Source organism: Salvelinus fontinalis, chromosome 6, assembly GCF_029448725.1.
Source record: "Salvelinus fontinalis isolate EN_2023a chromosome 6, ASM2944872v1, whole genome shotgun sequence".
NCBI lineage: Eukaryota > Metazoa > Chordata > Actinopteri > Salmoniformes > Salmonidae > Salvelinus > Salvelinus fontinalis.
In genome coordinates, this window is record NC_074670.1 from 27,030,956 (window position 1) to 27,039,646 (window position 8,691).

Here is an 8,691-nt window from a genome sequence, read left to right on the forward strand (position 1 = left end):
AACAATTGATTTAGATTTCCATGCATCTCCACAACCTGAAATGTTATGAGCCAGCAAATCACATTATATGGATATATCCACATAAATTTGTAAAGATGTTCCCATAAAATTTTCTGGCTTTATTTTGAAGATATAATGCACCTGTGCGTATATAATGGACTGTGACCATCCCTCAAAGGCCGGTACCTACAGCATTGGAGCAATGGGCAACTTTCTTCCCTTATGTCCATATTATTTGCTGTATACTACCATCATGTGGAGCAAAGCTGCTACTGCAAGTTGGCCCTTTTATTTCAATATTTGCACTGTATCTTTGCACACTCACAGAGCCCAACAAACTCTCTCACACACACACACACACACACACACACACACACACACACACACACACACACACACACACACACACACACACACACACACACACACAAACACTCACACATAATATGCACATACATTTATACTGACTCTACACACCCGCACACCAACTCACATGCAAGCTGCTGCTACTCTGTCTATCTTATATCCCGTTGCCTAGTCCCCCTTATACATATCTACATCCATCACTCCAGTATCCCTGCACATGCATGGTATTGGAACTGACTTTTTAAATATTTCCTGTATATAGTATGCCTACTTACTTACTTTATCGTGTATTTCATATTTCTTATTATTATTTATCGTGTGTTCCTTTCTAGTGATACATTGTTATTGATTATTGCATTGTTGGGTTTTGAGTTTGCAAGCAAGGCATTTCACTGTACTTGTGCATGTGACATTACAACTTGAAAGAAAAGCATTATTTATTGAGTTAGCTACCACTAGACGACGCTGTGACTTCGCTACCACCTTTAAAAGACATAATACATGCGGAAGTGAATGGTTTTTGTAGATAATTAACATGAACTGTGTCTGTTCTCTTTAATGTATTATTTTCTCTGGTATTAACGTGTTCCTGTGAAATACCGCCGGTTCGTTCTCTTACCAATTTGTTGTTACCTCATCACCTGTGTTAGAAGCTGTCGGCTAGCACTGCTTGGTGCACATGCAGTCTTTAGTGCCCGGCTTTCATGTCTAAAATATATATATATATTTCCATAGTATAGCGATGTTCTCTGTTTTACAAAATGAAGACGACGCTCGAGCAGTCGAACATGCAGTTAGAACAGCGATACATACTATTGTGAGTGTTATTTCTAGTATCAACAGTGCCAAAATACAGGAATATCAAAGTAAGTTGGCTGAGAAGGACAAAGAAAACGAAACGCTGAAACGCAAAGTTACAACAGCAGAACGTGAGGTCACAGCATTGCGAGGCTCCTTTGAATTTTCTGAAAATGAATGTCATCAAGTCAGGTCAAGCACTTATGCACTTTCACCAGAAATGCAAAGAGGGAAACCAATTATCAATGAAAACGAGGTGTCAAGCAAAGCTGAGTGGAGAATAGATTTCCCCTGTGAGTATTGTCCCGATTGTTTTTATCCCAATGTTTAGCTCTTTGACATGCACTTACCAACCCCTACTTTTGTTCAAATATCTTTGTTTTGATCACAGGTCTTGGTGGAAGGACTCCTCCACAGGTTTTTTCCCAGTGCAAAGGCACAGCTTTTCCCACTGGGGCATCAACTATTTATATGTCCCATCACCAGAACCCTACCTCCCATTCTGCAGAAGAGCCTGGGCTTTTAGCAGCGCTAACCAGAGGCCAGTCCCCATCACCCAGTCCAGTCACCAGACCAGTGATAAAAGAGGAGCCCTCTGACATTGAGACATTCTACATTAAATGGGAGATGAGTGAGGATGGTATTGGGGAGCAACGGGAGGGCCTAGGTCCGATACACATCCTGGGAAAAGAGTACGAAGCCCAGCAGACGGGTGGAACTCCAACCAGGCAAAGAGATGGAACTCACCCTGTTGCTGGTAGCCAGAGTGGACATGAGTATGGGGAGAGATCGACCAGGCATCTGAAAAGTATGCATGTGAAATGATGAGATTATGATTTTTTTAAATCAAGTTTAAGAGGCTCATGCCAACGACAATATGGTTCTATTGTCTCAGGGAGCGCAGAGACACAGAGGAGGTTCAGAGAGAGAGTCCGTGCTGACCCTGAGAAGTTCCGGGCCTACAAGGAGAAGGAACGACGCAGGTAAATAGGTTACTGTACCTTTCACTACCACAGTCTGGGTGTCCACCTTCAATATAGTCTTGATGAGAATATTGACGTTAACTTGAATTCAATTAATCTTAATTCCTTTGTCCAACATGGAGACGTTCATTTCAGACATTTGAAAACAGAGCATGCAATATGTTTTATATTTGATCATGTGTATGTGCATTTGTTGAAGAATCTGTGTTCATACTCACTCTTTTTTTTTCAGGAATCAGCAGAGGAAAGTGTCGATATCAGATTTACCTGAAGAGACCCGCAGATTGAAGAGAGAGGCCTGGAGAGAAGCAGCCAGACGCTGTCGTGCCCGCAAAATGTCCTTTTTGCAAACGAACCCCACACAGCCCTGCCACCTCCCACAGAACAGAGACACCTGGGGAGACTAGGGGACACCACAGACAGTAGGGGGGATTAGGCCTGCACAGATGAGTTTAGGCTGCCAAACAAAGATGGGGATTTTGGGATCATATTTGTTGATATCTCCTTTGTTGTTTGAGAGGATGAATTCTGTATCATATTGTAATGATCCAGTTATTCAATGAATTGGTTCGGGCTGTTAATGTTCTATGTTTTTTTTATTTAGAGATGTCGGTAAATTAATTCACATTGAACACCATTTGCTATTGTTCACTGATTTACCACTAGACGGTGCTGTGATTGAGCCACCCCAAACACATTTGACACGTGACGCGCGCGATTGGCGCGGCGGAAGTGAACTGATAGGTAAACGTTGAGCTGTAATACAGTTGCTCTCTAAAACATGTCAAATTAATTTTCTTCCGAATATTTTATACAAGTGAGTGCCTTTGAAATACCACGTTTTCGTTCGCTTTCTCTCGTTGATAATATTGTTACTGAAGGGTTACAAACTGACACACACATCGGTAAAGTTGTTGGCTGCTGACTGTTTAGCCAGCTGAGCTAGCTAGAAATGTTACGTTACAGTGCCACAGACAAAAGGGTTAGCTAGTTATCAGCTGCTTCACTCTGACTTGGCCAACTTAGCAAACTTGATAACGTTAGGTTGTGTGGGTTAGTTAAAAAGAAGAAAAAAAATCTCCCAAGTAGAGTAATGAATTCCTGTTTACATAACGAAGAAAACGCTCGTGCAGTGGAAAATGCTATCAGAACAGCGGTAAATACTGTCATGGATGTTATTTACAATATGAACAGTACCAAAATAATAGAATATGAAAGGAAGGTGGCAGAGAGGGACAAAGAAAATGAAACCCTTAAATGTAAGCTTAAAAAAGCTGAAGACGAATTAACAACATTTCGAGTAGGCCTATCCTTTGAATTGTCTGCACTGTCACCAGAAAGAGATTTTGGGAAACCGATGTGCAATGAGAACGAGGTGGCAAGCGAAAATGATTGGAGAATGGATTTCCCCAGTAAGTAGCTCTGTCCTGATTGCTTGTTTATCAGTAGTTCATAATACTGTACATTCCCACTCAAGTCACCGGTGCATAAATGTCAGTGTGTACATCATTATAGACACTATATGATATCATGAGGATGAATGTATTCGTAGTTGATATTCCCCATATGCTAAAGTAATGCTGTTGCCAGTACTGAGACAAATCTGGTACATGAGGTCATGTAGCTAACTACCCAATTTGCCTCAGTATATGCTCTGCAGATTATCATTGTGTACTAGGTACTGCCCCATTTAACATTGCAACGCCTATGATGAGACATCTTCTTGTAATCTTGTTCATTTTAACCGCCCTGCTGGTAAAGGCAACTTGAAAATGTCTATGCTCAAACCTGGCCAGTTTGTGACCAACCCCTGCTTTAGATATCATGTATTTGTTTCAATCCCAGGTCTCAATGCAGGGACTCCTGGGCTTTCAGCAGAGCGAGCCAGAGGCCAGTCCCCATCAGCCAGTCCAGTCACCAGCCCAGTGATAAAAGAGGAGCCTGCTGACACTGGGTCCTTCTACATCAAATGGGAGATGAGTGAGGAGAGCATTGCAGAACAACAGGAGGGTTTAGGCCCGATGCATGTCTTGGGGAAAGAGTCTGATGGAACGTCTTCTGTTGCTGGTAGCCAGAGTCCAGGCGATAGACGTTCAGAACAGTCTGAGGAGACATCGACAGAGCATGTGAAAAGTATGCTTGTGTGTCTTGTCTCTGTCCTTTTCTGTTTGTTGATGTTGTGTTTTTTATAGTGGAGTGGTGAGAGGATTGTAGTAAAGTTGTAAGGGGTCTTATGGGTTTAAAAACAACTGTCTGCTATGCAGTTCATAGTAAAATCCAAGTTGAATTCAGGTTTAAGAGGATCATGCCAATAACAATACGGTTCTATTGTCTCTTGACATCAGGGAGGCTGTCAAGCGCAGAGACACAGCGGCAATACAGAGAGAGAATCCGTGCTGACCCTGAGAAGTTGCGTGCCTACAAGGAGAGGGCAAAATGCAGGTATGACCTTTCATCCACACAGTCTGGGTGTCCACAATTTCACTTAAATTGCGATTCAATTTAGTTAAGTTGTCTTGCAAAACATGGAGCATGCAATATTTCTCTCATGTTTAGCATATTTTAGTGCTTTGACTGGTCTGGATTTTGGGTTGTCCGTTTTTTATTTATCTGTGCTGTGAAAGAAAAATCCACAGTAAAATACTCTCAATGTGTTTTGCAGTGTAACACAGTAGATTACATTACAATTTTGCACATTTTTTTTCAATGTGGGAAAACAGTACAGTAATCTTCCGTAATATAAAGCTTCCTGTTATATTACTGTACTTTACATAAAAACATATTTACAGTTAAGAGCTTTGGGCGACTAACCGAAAGGTCACTGGTTCAAATCCCCGAGCCGACTAGGTGAAAAATCTGCCGATGTGCCCTTGCGCAAGGAACTTAACCCTAATTGATCCTTTAAGTCGCTCTGGATAAGAGCGTCTGCTAAATGACAAAAATTGTGTTAAAGTCAACGGTGCTTCACTGTCGGGAGAATATTTTAATAGATATTTTAAAATATCATTGATTGTCACGAAAGGTCTGTGTAAAGTATAAATGGAAACGGTTTATTGTCTAACCGGACATGTTAGACTATGTTGAGCCAATTCAGCTCAGATGTCTTGGTTCCGATGCTACAGGCAGGATACGCTTCTGTCAGTAGATCCCTATCAAAGAGACTCTGACACCTATTCTTGGACTGTCAACAGTGAAAGACCAGTACAAAATGATCCACCTTGTTGCTAATGAGGACATGACAAATGGTCAAATTTGAAAAAAAATGGACTGTTACAAGAGCCTCCCATCATCATTGTCAATAATTCTCTACCAGGATGCATTGGAGGTACCAAATAATCTTGGCTCAGACAAAAATAAACATATAATAACATATTGGCTTTGTATAGCACTGTGAACACTTGCCACACAAGCAACCATCAATTTATCCAATGCAATTGGTATTGCTTTTTAGGGAGGAGGAGGATGAGGATTGGATCAGCAACTTTCATGTCCCTTGGCAGCAGACGCCTGAAAGCCTCAGGCGAGCCATTGCAGAGGGACGAAGAGTCGAAGCGGCAGATAGGCGGCTGATGGTGAGGATCACCGTTGATGCAATGCGTGTACACTGCCTCAACCCCAACAAGAAAGTATGTGCAGAAATAGCCAAAGCCATAGTTGCAGAATATCCAGAGAGCTTTGCAGACCTGTCAAAAGAAGGGGAACTGCTTAGCAGAAGGTACTCCTCCTTGCTCACCCAAATAAAGACAAGAGTGGAGCATGTGAACCGGAACACTGAAAATAGAATACGCAGACCCAAGACGAGCAAAAAAGGGGAACACAGCAACAGACAAGCCAAAACAGCAAGAACAAAAATGGACAGTTATGGGTGCATCAACTGGCACCCACAGGACCTTCCGGAAGGAGAGACTACTGAGTCCATGGAAAATAAGAGACAGATTATGGCCACCATTTTCAACATTGCAGGCCCCATAGGTGTGGACAGGGGAGACGTGGATGAATTCATGAGGCTTACGTACATTAACCAACGCCACATGATAAATGCATGGCCAGCCCCAAGCATCGGTGATGTCAAGGAACAATGGCCTTTTCTTTTTACCAAGAGATGGCTCTGCGCCCACTTCCACATGCTCACTGGAGTTGAGATCGACCGCTGCCTCAGTGACGCTCTGCTGAGCAAGGGAAAGACCATTGTCAATTTCTTCCGAAGTCAGAAACCCAAATGGAGGAGAGGCGTCATAAGTCTCCTCAATGACATTGAAGGTGACCTCAGTGGAAACAAGGACCTCACAGCCTGTGCTGCCATTCTTCTGGTGCTGTCCCACTTCAGAGAGAAAGAGGACTCTCTCTTCCTCTTGGCTGATGTAAGTTATTGTGTGTGATTTTATTCAAATAAAAAACATTGTATTCTGATTGTTTCATACTGGGACTATATACATTATACTGTGATTTTACACACATGATTGATCATATCAAGATTTAACAACCTTCTTTTTGTGTTTAATGTAGGTGAATGACACCCAGATGGATGTAGAGGCTCAGTTGCATTTGCCGGCCACTCCAAGACTTATCATGCTTGGTAATGACAACATTTTGTGTATGAACTGGAGATGATCATATTCATAACTCAGATTATGTCCATGGTGGGGCTAGATAAACCACCAGAAATACGTACTGGTACTTAACTACATAATGTTAACGCTGCACAGAAGAATAGAACAATAAGATGAATTCTAGCCTAAATACTGTAATATTTAATTGTGGTGGAACAGTAATATATTGTGTAGGCCTATATTAGAAAATATCTTGTGTAACACAATCATTGTTACTGTATACCTCAGGGAGTTCCCTGCTGGCTTCATCTAAATGGATGGTGTCGATCGAGGGAAGAGTGGTCTGTGTTTTGGAAAATCAGTCCAACTTTGCTGCTGCCCTCTCTGTGCTCTTCGGCTGTTTCTACGTGTTCAATACAGAGTACCAGGAGACAGCCTCAGCAACACTGGAGTTTATTCAGAGGCAAGTATTGAACATTTATTGATCCAGCACTTACATTTGTCTTGCATGCCTTGCAGTTAAATTACATTTTGTTTTTGCTTATCTCAGTTTTGAGAGACTTACTTAGTGTTGCAAAGGGAGGGTATATTACTGGAAACTTTAGTTTACCAGTAAACTACCAGATTTTTGGTATCTTTCAAGGATTTTATGTAATCTATTACAATACATAGTGGCCCTTTTGGGTACCTCAGATTACCACAGGTGTCTGTAATTATCTCTGGCCCTCTGTGGCCTTTTCACATGTAAATATATGAAATAATTAAAGAAGATGATTTTAAAATAGAAAAACAAAGCTGTAAAACATCCTAAATATAATTAGATTTTTTTCATTAATTCGGCTATTTTCTCTTGAACCTTATAGTCTATCTACAAGAAACTCATGGACAATATGGACACATATAAAAAAATTATACTATATATGAATACATATGTTTTAAAGTTATTCAAGTATAAATTACCAAAGTTACAATAGATTGCCATACATTTTCTCCTAACTACCAAAATTACTGAAGATTCTGGTAGATTGGTAAATTACCGGTAGCTTTGCAACCTGAATTGAAAGAATTGTGAAAGCAATGCCTGGATTGACTAACTCTTCTATGTTGACTGTTTAGGTGTCTAGTAGGGATCAACCCAAATGAAGGAACCAAATGCTCTTCATGCCTTGATTCAGAAGCCGGGGTGAGCCGCAGGACTGGAAGAGTTGTGCAAAGGAAGACCGATGCAGTTGCCGCCTTCCTCAAAGACCTGACTGAATTTGAATGGTGAACCAGTTTCATAGGAGATGCAAACACACAAACAAGGATGCACATACATGATGCATAGCTTCAAATGTTGTAATGTTGCTCTTTTTTAATATCAATCAATCACCACTACAGGTTGCAATTGAGATCTGTCATCTTGGAATATTTGTCCTATGTTGCTGTTGGCTGGTCCTGTCTGTGATGGGGAAACGTGATTTTATAACTTTTATGTTATAATGATGTTCTAAATGATTACTGGAAGTGTTTTTTTTTTTGTTGACAAATTTAAGACGTTTTGTAGACTTATTGTAAACAAAATCAGTGTGATAAATTCTATTTTGTTCGTGACGAGTTCCCATTTCCCTACAGTGTTAAAGGGGCAGTGCAGTTAAACTTGATTTTCCTGCTTTGTTAAATATTTTCACACGATGAGGTTGAAATAAAACTCAGAAATTGTGAAAATTATGCCCTTTTTTGTGTACGAGCTGTTTGAAAATTGCCTGGAATTGCAGCCAGTCTAGTTGGGATGGAACTTTTTGGCCCACCTCATGACGTCACAATGTGATCTAATTATAATAGATCAATGATTGTTCATCTGGGTAAGGGGGTGGGCTCTAGACCATCCTATCAGCCAATCTGGTCTGTGTATGTAAATAATGTATACTCAAATGTGTTTCCTAATGCCCACATGATCAAACTGAGCATTTTTAGGGCCAAAGGAGGCTCAAGGAAATAAATGGTTGAACATA

At 40.9% G+C, this 8,691-nt stretch overlaps 1 protein-coding gene across 3 annotated transcripts; it reads left to right on the plus strand.

Annotated features, from left to right (window-relative positions):
- The first annotated feature begins 864 nt into the window (after window positions 1-864).
- zgc:113210 (uncharacterized protein LOC541387 homolog) lies at window positions 865-8,691 on the plus strand. 3 transcript variants are annotated; one of them, XM_055925826.1, is made up of 10 exons: window positions 865-1,457; window positions 1,556-1,972; window positions 2,060-2,147; window positions 2,380-3,559; window positions 3,993-4,280; window positions 4,493-4,589; window positions 5,599-6,508; window positions 6,654-6,723; window positions 6,986-7,160; window positions 7,814-8,691. In XM_055925826.1, the coding sequence occupies exons 4-10, from the start codon at window positions 3,241-3,243 to the stop codon at window positions 7,965-7,967; spliced, it is 2,013 nt and encodes a 670-aa protein (XP_055781801.1). In that variant the 5' UTR covers window positions 865-1,457; window positions 1,556-1,972; window positions 2,060-2,147; window positions 2,380-3,240; the 3' UTR covers window positions 7,968-8,691. The 3 variants fall into 3 exon arrangements, with proteins under 3 accessions (XP_055781801.1, XP_055781802.1, XP_055781804.1); XM_055925827.1 differs by having other exon boundaries at window positions 2,380-4,280; XM_055925829.1 differs by lacking the exons at window positions 865-1,457; window positions 1,556-1,972; window positions 2,060-2,147; window positions 2,380-3,559; window positions 3,993-4,280 and adding an exon at window positions 5,339-5,472 and having other exon boundaries at window positions 4,499-4,589.